Source organism: Lycium barbarum, chromosome 10 (assembly GCF_019175385.1).
Source record: "Lycium barbarum isolate Lr01 chromosome 10, ASM1917538v2, whole genome shotgun sequence".
Lineage (NCBI taxonomy): Eukaryota > Viridiplantae > Streptophyta > Magnoliopsida > Solanales > Solanaceae > Lycium > Lycium barbarum.
Genome location: NC_083346.1, coordinates 104,757,523 through 104,772,581, shown reverse-complemented (window position 1 = coordinate 104,772,581; position 15,059 = coordinate 104,757,523). Strand labels below are relative to the sequence as shown.

Genomic DNA, 15,059 nt, shown 5'->3' with positions numbered 1-15,059 from the left:
TCGGGAAGCGTATCAATGGTCCCCTCGGGTCAAAAGGGAGCTAATCAATGCTCGGGAGCGGGCGAAAATGTCAAAAGAACTATAACGACCAAACGGGTCGTTACAGATCTTTTCCTTGTGTCTTTTGACATCTTGGTACTTGATTATATCCTTTCCTTATGCGCTGCTTGATTTGTCATCTACTTATCTCCCTTCCTTGTGCATTAGTTTGCGCGGTACTTGATTTGCCAGTTGTAGTTTCCCTTTAATGAAATCTTTCTTATTTATGCAGATGTACCCGAGGGGTACTGATATTCAAACTCCAATAGCATGCTAACTTGACATGTCCATGGGCCGACTGGTTTTAGGCTTTGTGAAGTGCATTTAGCTACTTGGGCCTTTTTCACATCCTGATCCTCCGTTGGGCCTTGAGTATTTTCCTGCATAATAACATAAGATGTCATCATTAAAATCTTAGCACTAACAAAACACATTTACGGAATGATTTTGGCTATTAACATAAGGTTGATCCAACAATTTGTATTATGATTTGGGCAAGCAATTTTTACCTTGAATGAAAATATCACCTACCTAACCTGTTAAAATTTAGAAGGATTAGATACGTTATGTTTTATTGATCAAAATTGATCCCTAAACTACTATACAAATAAGAAATAGACTTACGGATTGAGACCGAAATTAATAGGTTTGACATTCATAATTAGAACATCTCGATATAAATTTTAATGAAGAAAGTAAATATATTATGTTCAACATACTCCGTAGGTTATCCAATCAAACAGGTAAAGTAACGTTGAAAATTCCTAGCATACACAAAAGTCAAGTACGCGTAAGCTTTACAATGCCGCAATTTGCAATTTTGATAATTCAACTCCATGAAGCAAAACACTTCCAGGATGGAAAGACATTTCAACAGAAAAGAAAGGCACCACCAACGGATGTGGTGCAGTAGATGGGGCTGCTCTTCCCTCAATCAAAGGTCTCGGGTTCGAACCCTGGATATAAAAAAAAATGGTAGAGAGTGCTTCCCCCAGAAATGACCCCTAACTGGCACGAATTCAAATATAATCAGGCTCCAATGGAATACCGGAGGTAGAGACAAAGAAAAAACAAAAAGGAAGGCGCAAAGACCCAAAATTTTGCTAGATTCAATTTAATGGATGATTAATCTATTTTTATTTTTTTTATATTTTTAGTCATTAAAATATTTTTATAACAAAATATCACTCAATTTTACTAAAGTATTTGAAAGCATTTTTTGTATCAAAAAAGTCACTCAATACTAAAACAGACATTCTATATGATACTTAGGCCTCATTTGTTTTCATTAAGATTAAGATGTATGAATCTGAATGTGTAGCTGAATGGTTAAGATGTTTTGATGGAAACCTGTAATAATTAAATGTGAATGGTAGAAACATGTGAGCATATGACTAACCCAATAATGAAAGTTTCGTCAGGGGACTCGCTAAAAGAAATAAAGATTTTTCCATCGACATTCATAGGGAAATTTGTATTGTAAAATATGATTTTTCCACCTCATCCCCACCGAACCAGCTCACTGGGAAGATGCATGGTGGGAAATACATTCCCATTGAAATGCTTGGAAACTTGCTATTTTTTCTGTGTGATAACATTGCTATTTAGGTTTTTCCCACCGACTTAAGTGAGAATAGCCACTGAACATTTTTCAGTGGGATATTTTAGCGGGAAAATAATAATTTTTTAGTTGTGAATAGAGCAGGCTATCATGAGACGAAAGATTCATATTTGAATTACAGAGTTGCCAAATATAAAAAGGAGATATTCTTTTTTAAAAAGATTAAAAATTAAAGTTAGACATATATATTTAAATGGAGGGAATATAATTTCTTATTCTGGGATTTAATATGAGTAACTTACACAAATAGCTATAGTTTAGGAGCTTCTAATCAACTGTAGATATATTTTTGTTAATTACATTTCGTAGCTAGTTTTTAGATATTTCAGGTGTATTTGACTGTATTCGAATGCACTGTTTCGTTGTATCTAAATATTTAAGCGAGCTAACTTGGTGTATTTGACTGCATTTTACTGTATTCAAATATATTGTTCTGCTGTATCTAAACATTTGAGAGAGCTAATTTGGTGTATTTGACTGTATTCATAAGTGTATAGATAAACGGTAAAAGTGAGTAACTTGGTGTATTTGAAGGTATTCATAAGTGTATAGATAAATGGTTCGAGTTGGTAGTGATATGAGTTATTAATGTATTTATGCATTTTACTCTTCATATTAAGTAGGCAAAAGACATAGATTAACCGTCAAACTATACCCGAAATGTCGATATCATACTTAAATTTTCATGGTAACCTATTACACACCTATACATTTAAAATGTGAATTTATTTACCCCCTGAAAGCTGATGACCAGTTGCAGATAGGGATGTGTTGCACACTCGCCATTTTTCCTTTTTTTAATACCAAATTCATATTTTTTTAATCCCATCCCCACTCCCACCCCATTTCTTCTTCATTCCCCACCCCCACCCTATTTCTTCCTGTTTTTCTGCCACTGCTGCCTTCCCCCCGCCCCTTCTCCTCCTTCTCCCCTATCTTCACGCCCCTACCCTTTTCCTCCATTTTTCTCATCACATTTGTTTAATTGGGGAATTAATTGTTACTTTCTAATTTCATTATAAAAAAAAAAACCACAATCCAATGGAGTTTGCAGAGATTTAGTAGTAATCTAGGTTTCATGACTACAAAATTCCAAGTTTTAATGGCTCCAAAATTTGAACCTATTCTTGTAGTATTTTGATATTTTTTTCAAGAAATTGGTGAAATTTATGGTGGTGGTGGTGGTGGTGGCGGCGGTGGTATTTTCCATTGAGATGTGGTGGTGAGATGATTTGTGGTGGATGGAGTATTCTTCGCAGAGCTGAACAATGGGGGGGGGGGGGGGGGGGGGGGGAGAGCGGTAGAGGGCGGCAGTGATGTTGTTCTTTGTGAAGATGAAGAAAACGGGGGTAGGGGTGGAGATGGGGAGGAAGGGGGGGAGAGGCGTCGTCGCCGGAGATGAGCTCGTCAGAGCTGCATCAATGGCGAAAAAATGAAGAAGAAATGGGGGTGGAAGTTAGATTACAAAAATGAAAGAAGAATGGGGGTGGGGGTGGGTGGGATTACAAAAATATGAATTTTGCAATTAAAAAATGAATTGATTTTAATCAAAACGAGCCTTTTTTTAATTATTTTTACATTTTATGCCACATCAGCTCAGAGGGTGTTATTAGTTCCACTTTTTCATATATTAGGTGTGTAATAGGTCACTAGTAAAGTTTAGGTGTGATATCGACATTTGGGATATAGTTAAGGGGTCAATCTATGTCTTTTGCCTATTAAGTATTATGTATATATAAAAGTTGAATACATAAAATTCCGCCAGAAATACAGACTTGCGTAGATACTTCAATGCATAAATACAGACAGATACACATGTATCTGTATGACATGCATTGGTCAGAAAACTCAGGATTGCATAAATACTGCAATGTATAAATTCAGACAAAAATACATATACCTGTGTGAAATGCATCTGACAGAATTACAGACTTCAATAGACACTGCAATTCTTAAATACACACAAATACATATGTATCTGTATGTAATACATCAGACAGTAATACAGACTTCCATAGATGCTACAATATAGTCAAAAAATGACAAATATACTCAAATACACTCAGATCTGGAGATACAAGAAATATCTAGATCTGAGAGGCAAAGGTATTCCGACAACTCGAGGCCATGGCAGCGACCAGGTCTAAGGGACAAAGGTATTTCGAACACTGTATTTTTCCCAAAACAATTGGCAAACAACAAACGCTACTGTCATGGCGACGGACAAAGGGGCGGAGCACGACAACCATCACTCAGATCGAAGAATATAGTCAAATCCATTTAAAAGGACTCCCGACGGTGAAAGTGAAGAGGAAGTAGGAGAACACATCTGGCCATGTCAGTGATCAGATTTGAAACTAACTGAGGCGGAAAGAGAGGCTGAGATGTTGATTTCACGGTTGCGTTGAAGTGAGGAAGTATGGGGTATTGCTGGAGAAGAAAGGGGAAACCGCCCATAGCCATGGAAACGGCTCTTTGAAGAAGTAATTAGTTCTGCTAAAGAAGAGATGAAGGATATAGCAGCGACTAGTGAGACTCGTGATTGCTTAGTAGTAGTAGTAATCTAGTAGTTAAAGTGATAGACGACTAAATACAATACAGCTATGATATGAAAATTAAAAATTCACTGTAGCTACAAAAAGTAATTAAATTAAATAGTAGTTATTAACCATAAATACCTCATAGAGTTAGCTAGGCCATGTAAAATTTCATTATTTTTTATTACACAATTGTGGTATTATTTTTATAGCACACTCTAGGGGTGTCAAATAGATGAGTTGGGCTAGATTTGGGTGGGTCGAAATGGGCTAAATTAATAAACGGACGTTATTTACTTGGGCTGAAATGAGTTGGACTAAAAAATGGGCCCTAATTCAATCCACCTAATTCTTACTAACTTTTAATTTTTTTATTTTTTTATTTGTTTGTTCTTTTATAATTTTTAGGGAAATCTACATGGCTTGACAAACTTCTAGTAGGTAATTATATTTAGTAGCTATAGTTTGACTTAATTACTTTCCATAACAAATATTGGTATGTTAATCACAATTAGTAACTGGTACGGTAAAATACAGTAAAAGGAAGTTGTATCCCCAATTCACCCTTTTCAAACCGCCTTTCTTTCTCATCCTGTAGCAACCTTCTCCGAATTTTTCTCCATTTGCCTTCTACATGATCCATACCCGATTCACTCATCTTAAATTGTAGCTGCGCACTAATAGGTAAGTTATTAGGTAGTTTTTTAGTTTTTTATTGTGTATTTTGTTCTCTAGGTTCTTCCCTTCTATAATTCTAAGGAACAACTTTTACTACGTTGCTAGGGTTTTTGTGTTTTCATGCAAAAAAGTGTCCGACATTGTTAGGGTTTTTGAAGAAGCTTCGAATTTGGGTTTAATGGCGGTCGGAAGCACTCCGAGCAGAATTACTAGAGGTATACCCAATAATCTCCAGTATTTTGATGATGCTTGTTGACACTTAATTTTGGCTTGACATGCTTAAAATTAACGTTTTGGGGGGCCCTGATTCGTTAAAGAGCACGAAATACATTTTTTACACATTTTTTACACTTTTTCAACAATTTATTGATGATTATCATTATTTTGAGAATTTTATCAATTTATTGTCATTTTTTTTCAAGAGTCATTATTTTGCACATGTATAGCGTAATATTACCATTTTCGTGAAATTAATAATTGTTTCTTAATTTTGTAGCAATACATTTTCATATCTTGCACATTAATATTTATATTTTTTATACTTACGTTATTATTTATATATGTATTAATTAATTATATTTTTTTTAGTGCAGCCTGACGGTGCAGAGAAAATCGGAGCAATTAATTTTTAAATACAGATCAAAATTCAATCAAATAAAGGTGGGCTGTCTATGAAAAGAAAGGAGTGCAGTGGGACATTTGCTAAGAGGGTTCAGTGTTCAGCTTCAGAACAGCCACCTCCAGCCTGGCCTGGAAGAGTTGTTGCTGAACCAGGCAGGCAGAGTTGGGATGGTCCAAAGCCTATCTCTATTGTTGGGTCAACTGGCTCTATAGGAACTCAGACATTAGATATAGTTGCTGAGAATCCAGACAAGTTTAGAGTTGTTGCACTTGCTGCTGGTTCAAATGTGACTCTTCTTGCTGATCAGGTCAAAACATTCAGACCAAAACTAGTTGCTATTAGAAATGAGTCATTGGTTGAGGAACTCAAAGATGCTCTTGCAGATATGGAAGACAAGCCTGAGATTATACCTGGGGAGCAGGGTGTCATCGAGGTTGCCCGCCATCCGGATGCTGTCACCGTAGTTACAGGAATAGTTGGCTGTGCAGGTTTAAAGCCTACAGTGGCTGCCATAGAAGCAGGAAAGGACATTGCTTTGGCCAATAAAGAGACTCTAATTGCTGGTGGTCCATTTGTCCTTCCTCTTGCACACAAGCATAAAGTGAAGATTCTTCCAGCGGACTCAGAACATTCAGCTATATTCCAGTGCATACAAGGCTTGCCAGAGGGTGCTCTTAGGCGCATCATATTAACTGCTTCTAGAGGGGCTTTCAGGGACTGGCCGATGAAGAAATTTCCGTCGATTTCCAAGGCCTTCCATGTACAAAGATGGGTTTTTATTTTAAGTTTATTCATTATTTTTTTAATTCATCCGATAGTTATTTATTTTCTTACTAACATTTTTATTAAGTCTCACGCAGGTATCCGGAGTTACTTTTTGAAGATGGCACTCAAAAGAAGTTCAAATAGCTTCTTAAATTCTTTGTTTATATTTTCTTTTACATTCTTAAATTATGCAAGCATAAAATATAGTGAAACTTTACTTTTTAGGGTGTAGGTTGGTTGTATTTATTTATGATCTGCTTAGGTGATTTAAATTTTATGTGTTTTAGACAAATTAATTTTAGGCAGTTATTATTTTTGTAGCTAATATTCTTATAGTTATCATGTTTCGCTAGAGTTTTAATTCAATAGCTTAGCACACTTAAGTGAATAAATAGGGTGATTTGCCTCAATATTTAGGCTTTAGAATGTACTCTCATAATTAATTGATTAGGCGTACATACTTAACTAGTTAAATTAGTTAACTCACTTCGAGTGCAAAATAATTTCATGTCCATTTTCTTTTTATACCTTTGTCACATACCCAAGTTTCTAAGTTGCACATAACCTTTTTGAAAAAAAGTAATTATTATATCACATATGTAAAAAATACATATTGCACGATTATTTATGTGAATAGTCATATTAGTTATTCTTTAGTCTAAATTCTACTAATTTTTGTAAGTAATAATCAAGCCTTTTTACACATCCCTCGAATAGTTAAATTGGTCCAGCCGGGAACCACATTTGTGGATTCTGAAGGATGCCTAACACCTTCCCTTCGGAATAATTTGAACCCTTACCTAGAATCTCACTTATTTTCGTAGACCATGTTAAGCTGCATATATTAATAATTTATAGGTACCCTAGTATACCTTAAATGCTAGGTGGCGACTCTGTACATAATTAATTATTTTCGAGTTCCATAAGTTGTGCTTTGTTTAGCCTTGGTAAAAATGAGGTGCAACAATGCTCCATCTTTCGATTTGTGTATCACTTAAGATGAAGAAGAAAGTGCAGGCTTTGTTGCTAGAATGGCTGCCCAGAGTAGTAGTATCAAATGAAAAGATGCAGTTCAGACTCCATAAAATTCCAAAGCATCCGTACCAAGTACTGATAAGCAGAGAAAAGTAATCGATGACGCTTCAGGGAGCAAGGGGGAAAATGTTGTTGAAGCTGTGCCTCCAAATACAGTGGAGGTACTGTATTTCTTTTCATGGATTATGGATACAATGTATCTTTGTATTTAGTTTTTAATTTTTGATACAATTTTTCCCTTTTTTATTGAGATTGTATTTTAATTTGATTTTAGTCATGAATACAATGTCATCTTCTGTGTATGACTTTTGTATATGAATTTAATGGTGAAAATACAATGCAAAATAGATACACTGTATAAATAGAGTATTTTAGTTTTGATACAATGTATTTTGTAATTAGTATTCTACTTTATACACCTTGCCATTTACCTTTTTTAGGGATTTTGTATTTTACTTTTTAGTGGGCGTGAATACAACATAGCTGTGAACACAGCGCAAAAATAGATACACTATATAATTGAGTATTTAGTATTGACAATAGCATATGTTATTTAGATACAGTTTTTTGAAAACACTCCATGGATTTGATTATATTTATACTAAGAGTTGTCATGTTCTGTTTTTGTCTTCTATTTGATAGACTATATCGTTGATTGTGTTTTATCGATATTGTATTTAAGGCAGTTCTTTGTGAAAGATCCTCCTAAACATTCGGTGCACATGAGTTGTTACACAAATACATATGTATTTATGAGTAGTACAAATTATTCGGGGATACTTGCTTTGGTGTGTTCCTTCAGATGCAACACTGTGAGGTTCAAACACAGATGTTGCGGTGCTGCATGGTGAGAGAGCTCACGGATAGTACTACCGATGCTTTTTGATAGATATAAATGGTAGGGAATTGCGGTTTTCTATTAGGGAATTTGCACTCATAACTGGTTTGAAGTGTATCGGCGATGAAGATGATTTTAAAGTCAACCGAAAATGAAAAAAATAAGATATTGGAACAATATTTTGGTGGGTCTAAAAAATTTCCAAAAAAGGCAGATTTGGTTAATTGCTTCGTGGACAAAAATTGGGGCATCAATGATGGCGATGCCGTTAAGATTGCCATATTATATTTCATACATATGAATATCTTGTCCAATGAGAAGACTGCTACAAGGATACCAAGGCTACATTTTGAAATTGGTGGAGACTGGTAGATACGGAGATTTCTCATGGGGTAAGTTAGCATTCCGTGATTTGATCAAAAGTATCAGCCAGAAGATGACTGTTGAGAAAAAAATTTATAGGCTTCACGGAATGCCTCTTGCCATGCAAGTATGGTGGTACGAGTGTTGTTCATTTGTTGACAACACTTTTGCAGTCAAGTCGGGTGACAACATTCCCAGAATTCTTAATTGGAGGACCATAGAAAGTCAACCAACTTTTAAAGACCTGATGGACGGCATGTTTAAAGAAGATAACAGCCTGGTAATTTGTTGTTCCAGCCCTTTTTTCTATATTTCCCTTTCTCTATTTAATTTTGTATCTTCTATAAATACATACATACATATGAATACATAAATGGTGTATATATATAAATTACAAATACATAACAACTTGTATTATATATTTTGATACAAATACAGACAGAATTGAAATGTTGCTTAGGAGATGCATTCATTTGATAACATAGTGCCGACCATCAATGAGGTTGCTTGTCTTCAATTGCCCCCACTTGTCATTGGTGTGGCACAAAGTACCACTGCCCCGATACTTGTAGATGATGATTTTGATGATTTTAGTTCTACACCACCTCACAAGAAATGTAAGGAGAGACCTGTTGGAGGTTCTTCATCCAAGAAACCAAATCCGCGCCTCGAAACAGTTCCAACTTCCAACATTAATACCCCTGGGAAGAGGCCTTTTGTACAAACTAAAAAGCCAGTTTCTGCAAAGTCCAATCAGCAAGTGCATCCAGACCCCCCATCTGTCCAGCATGACATCCCGACAACCAATAAACAAGATGAGTTGTCTCTCATAAGGCAAGAATTTGATGATTTTAAGAAGTTGGTAAGTGTAATTTATAGCTTTCAATTATTTTTATCTCATGTTTTTTAAAGTGTATGATAAGCATACTATGTTGATATTTCTTTCAAAATTTAGGTCAAGGACGAGTTCAGGGATCTTCGCACAACGATGAATGACAACTTCACAAACGTTCTTCAAGCTATTAAAGGGAATAATGATTCAGACAAGGTAAAACAAAACAATTAAAAACACTACTATATTCAAGTGATATAAATATACATAAATTATTATTTTTTCTTAAAAGGGGCTGCGAGCGAATCTCCATTTCAGCGACATGACATTGGAATACATTGTTCAGTTGATGACAACATATTTGATAGATCACCAAATCAAAATGAGACTTGTACAACTCATATTCCAATAGAGGTAATTTTTCTGTATCAGTATTTTTCACAGTATTCATTATTGTATTTCATTGTATTTCAATTTTATTGATGAGTAATTGTCTGTATAGAACTGACTGTACACATGAATACAACAGACTGTAAATATGAACTGGCTGTCTATACGAATACAATCTATGAATACAACTGGCTGTATTTACATGATAGTATATACATGACTGTATATATGAATATAATTTACTGTATATATATGACTACAACTGAATGTATTTATATGATTAAAGCTGCAAATGAAACACTTTCTTTACACGAATACAAGTGACTGTATTTACCAGATACAACGGTTATATATGGATACAACTGACAATTTTTCATACATCATTACAAATGTCAATATTGTATTTCCTTACACATAGGGCTTAGTGGGGGATGCTTGTGTCACCAAGGGTAATTCTAGTGGAGATACAGTAAGGGCTGATACAGAAGAAATTCATGAAGGAGGTGTCATTTTTGGACAACACATTCAATCAGAGGTATTAAACCGTATTTAATCCTGTTTTGAAACTCTTTTGTTCAAATTTTGTTAATTGTTTAATAGCTTTGCTTAATTCCATTAGAAAGTGTCACCTAATGTTATCATAGGGATTCGGATCTCAGATCCCAATTGAGACATCTCAAAGAACAGCTGATGTTGTCCACATTGCTCCTGCTGGCATGCATAGCAATGAAGGAAGTCCCATGTCAGTTGGTGACAAAACTATCCATTTACTCGCTGACGAAGGTGTATCTTCTACTACAATTTGTGATGGTGCAGCTGATCCAAACCAAGGGAAGAAGCAGAACATCAGTGATGACAACCAGATTGCTCAGGGACTACAACATGTGGCTCAGTTTGAGTTGGCGGATGAATTGCATCCATCTCAAAATACCATATCAAGAATTATGATGACATTGCGTAAAGATAGGCGTCTTTGGCCTTTGCAGATATTTCCATACATGACAAATTTTGGCTCAACTTCGGGTTTGTATTATTGCATATTTCATTTTTGTATGCTTGTATTCCATTATTTCTTGTATTTTAATTTGATTTAACTATATTCAAGCAAGTATTTTGGTTAAGCTGACCGAGATATTAGACAAAAAATACCCATTTGAGAACAATTCCATCACGGGGCCACATGATAAAAAGCTTTTTGCTGATTTCTAAAAATGGGTTAGGGAGGGACTGCTTGTTAGACATGATACCAAGTAGGTTATTTGATCTACCACACTTAGTTTTTTATATATATTTTTTCAATAAATTGCTATATGTATTTTGTATTTACTTTATAGAAAGAACAAAGAGCACCATTACAAAAGGGGAAAGCAACACTGCCAAATTTTATGGACTGTGGTATTCAGAAAATCAATGACAAAAATTGGTTCTACCTTTTGTAAATGGATGGATAGATGTGGCATGACGAGGTGCGATATACATTTATTTTTCAAATATAGTATAGATTAGTATGTCTTCCACGCTTACTGTTTGTATACTTTTCTGCAGCACATTGATGTCATGTTTTACTACTTCCGAAAGAAAGCAAAGTATGACACAAATAGCAAATTCAAGTTTACCACTATCGACTGTATTTTCATGACAAAAATTGATGCAGTTAAAAAATTGTATGCTGACCCGGATAGTGCCACAAGCCGTGGAAAACAGGAAGATATTTTATGTGAATACGTGAAAGGCCACCGGTTGCTATGCACTGTCCCGTGGCATTTTGTACTATGTATTTATCCCATTCAACATGAAAGATAAAAATTATTGGTTGTTGGCAATCCTATCATTCATGGACAGACATTTATATGTATATGACTCCTACCGATCAGCAGGTCCTGATGCAGCTGTTATGGCGGAAATAGACAAACTGGCCACACTATTGCCTTTGTACTTACATCTCACTAATTTCTATGTTGAAAAAAAGGAATTGATTTTTCTCATCACCCGACATACAAAGACAAAGCACCGGCTGATAGGTTTGATGTTCTGTTTGTTGACAATTTGCCACAACAAACTCCTGGTAGCATGTATGTCAGTTTATGATACTTTATAGTTACATATATGCAGATAATTCATTGTTTTAAAATACATTTATTTTTCATGTTTGTAGGGATTGCGGGATGTCTGTTGTTGCATATGCGGAGTATTTGAGTCAGGGAGAAGGTATTCCAGCCGAAGACCTTGATGCTGAGTTACTTCATAGGAGATATGGTGCACTTCTATGGAATTACGCTCAACGGAAGATTGAAGTCGATGCCGTAAGCGATAATGAGGCACCTCCAAAGGATAGATTTTGATCAAGTTGAAAAAATCATAGTTAATTAGTTTTAAGTATTCTCGATTGTAAAATAGATTATGATAGTGTTTTTATCCTTCATTCTGTTGACTTTTTGATGACTAAAAGGCAATTGTTAGTATGAATACTCAATGTCCAGCTACTATTTTTATTTTTATGAATACATTCTGGTTTTTTAAAATCTATTCATGTTTTTATATCTCATAGTTGTATTCAGAGTTGAATAATTTATGTAGGATACAATAGATATTAGATACAATGTTGGGAACTTCTTGTATTCTAATAGCTAAAAGGCATTTGTTAGTATGAATACACAATGGCCAGTAGGGCCATATGATGCTGTAGGGCCATATGATGTTGTAGGTCCATATGATGTTAACAGATGTATTACTGGGGGAAGTAACTATGCACATCTAGGGAAGTGCAGGACAGGTGTAGTTGGTGCTGCAGCTATTACTGTTGCAGCTCACAGAGATGTTTTGCACCGTTCAGTATGGTCTAACTAAGAAACACTATCTTTTTTATGGTTATTTGAATCAAATGAGGACATCCACCTTGTAGTTAAGAAACTTCGGGACGTGCATTTCCTCGAACCAAGCAGCAATTATTTGGCATTGGTCAGATTTACTAAATAGGTAATTGTTAGCTTGTATTCAAATTGTTATTCACAGAGATGTATTTGCATTTAGCGTTGTATTCACACATAGCTGTATCTGGAATCAGCATATGCTGAATACAGCCACACACAGAATTGTATCTGCACTCAGTAATGTATTCACACAAAGCTATATTCGCACAAAGTTGTATTTTGGATTTAGAATATGTTGGATACAAGTTAGTGCAACTAGTTGTGTATGCATTCAGAGTTGTATTCACACATTGTTGTATCTAGAATCAGCATATGTTGAATACAGCCACACAAAGAATTTTTATCTGCACTCAGTAATATATCCACACAAAGTTGTATTCACACAAAAGGTGTATTCTGGATTCAGAATATGTTGGATACAAGTTAGTGCAAATAGTTGTATATGCATTCAGAGTTGTATTCACACATAGTTGTATCTGAAATCAGCATATGTTGAATACAGCCACACACAGAATTGTATCTGCACTCAGTAATGTATCCACACAAAGCTGTATTCACACAAAGTTGTATTCTGGATTCAGAATATGTTGGATACAAGTCATTCAAATAGTTGTATATGCATTCAAAAGCTCCTAATGTGTTCACACATAGTTGTAGTCACATATCTATATTTGGAATCAGCATATGTTGAATACATATCATTCAAAAAATCTGTATCTGCTTTCATATCCTTAGTACTGTTTAAGTACTAAACTTTGTACTGTATTTAAATCATGAATAGACACCCAAAAAAATACACAACAAATATTTCACTGCTTTCATATAGAATCCCTTCCTTTATTTAGTGTTCCAAACAAACATACAGGAAGAAAAATCAGGGAACATAAACGACATCGTGCTTTGCAGGTGACTTGGTCCAATATTGAAAAAAGACAGACGGCAAGATTTAGAACGAAAACATCAACTACTTTCTTCGAGGCTCGTTTATACAAGAATGCCCAGCATGTACACATCTACTACACGAATTTGTACGCTTAGTTGAAAACCATTCAGCTAAAGAATTATCGCGCTTCTTGTAGCGGGCGTTGGGAATTCTAAGTTCAACCGACTCGCACAAACCTCATAAAAGAAGGGAGGTGTCCCGGAGAAGTACGGTTGTGAATCGTACCGGAAAAGTCGAAAAAACCCGCCAACCACTTAATGGTGCTCCAAAGGATACATTTTTAGAGTCACCACCTAATTTTTAGGAAATTAGGAAAACCAGTTCGAAAAGGGTTTATTTAAAATAGTTATTTAAAAGAAACCTAATCTACCAAAGTCTGGGTAAGGATTCTGGTGATCTCCCGGGGAAGGTGTTAGGCACCTCGATATTAAAGTTCCGCTCAATCACGATTTACCTACGGGTTCTAATAGTGTGCCTTATGATTATAAATTATTTTTTGACAGAAATTGTTTAAGTCTAGATTTCTGCAATAAAAGAGTGTCATTTACATGCAAAAATTCATTTTTTAAGAAATCGTCGAAGTATAATTTTGTTCAAAATTGAGTGTGGGTGTCGGACTTGAACTCCTAGGCTAATACCCGAAGGCTCTTAGCCTAGGTAGGACTATACGTTAGTCCACCCAAAAAGGTTTTGAAAAAATTGTTTCAAATATTGAAAATAGTTTTGGCATACTATAGTATTCGTATATAAACCGTAACCTACTTAATTAAATTATCCAATTTTATACAAGTTTTAGTCTATTTTATACAAATTTTGCACGAGTCTCAATTTTATTAAATCAATCCAGAAAGTCCCAAAACTGTCTGCATCAGTCCAGCCCAGAAGTTCCAGAAATGTCAATTTAAGTCCACAGGTTTTCCAAAATCAGGCATATTTAGTCCTTTGATAGTCCAAAGCAATCCAGTTTCAATTTTACACAGTATCAACGACGATTAATGGATAAAAAGTGTTTTAGTGACTTAATCACACAGTTTTAAACATAAGGGTCTCAAATCTAAAATTTAAAGCTCATATAATCATAATTTAAAGGCATAAATGTAAAAGTTTGAGGGACTTGGGCCGATCAGGCCTAAGAGAGAAAGTAAAAATGCAATTTCGGGTCCTTAATCCAACGTATGCTCCAATTTCCATATTTGTTTGACTCGATCTAATGGTGTCAATGGGCCTCGTGGAAGCCCACCAACGGATTTAGGGGTAGAAATACAAATAGGTATACATATATCAGTAGATATTCAATGATTAATATTAAAATGCTGAAAACCAAACTCCTAGTTACTATTGCAAAGCAAAAAAAATTAAATTAGATTATCACGTTTGGGCCAGACCCAAGAGTAAAAATAAATTAGAGATATAAAGACGCAGCCCAGTGGCCATTATTGGCCCAAATCTAAAAAAAAAAAAAAAGG

At 35.1% G+C, this 15,059-nt stretch overlaps 1 protein-coding gene across 1 annotated transcript; it reads left to right on the top strand.

Moving 5' to 3' along the window:
* The first annotated feature begins 5,538 nt into the window (after positions 1-5,538).
* LOC132615378 (1-deoxy-D-xylulose 5-phosphate reductoisomerase, chloroplastic-like) lies at positions 5,539-6,601 on the top strand. Its single transcript, XM_060329981.1, has one exon. The coding sequence runs from the start codon at positions 5,547-5,549 to the stop codon at positions 6,492-6,494; it is 948 nt and encodes a 315-aa protein (XP_060185964.1). The 5' UTR covers positions 5,539-5,546; the 3' UTR covers positions 6,495-6,601.
* Positions 6,602-15,059: the final 8,458 nt, after the last annotated feature.

Excerpts from the sequence above, each read along its gene's own strand:
- LOC132615378 (XM_060329981.1), top strand. The coding sequence starts at position 5,547 with ATGAAAAGAAAGGAGTGCAGTGGGACATTTGCTAAGAGGGTTCAGTGT.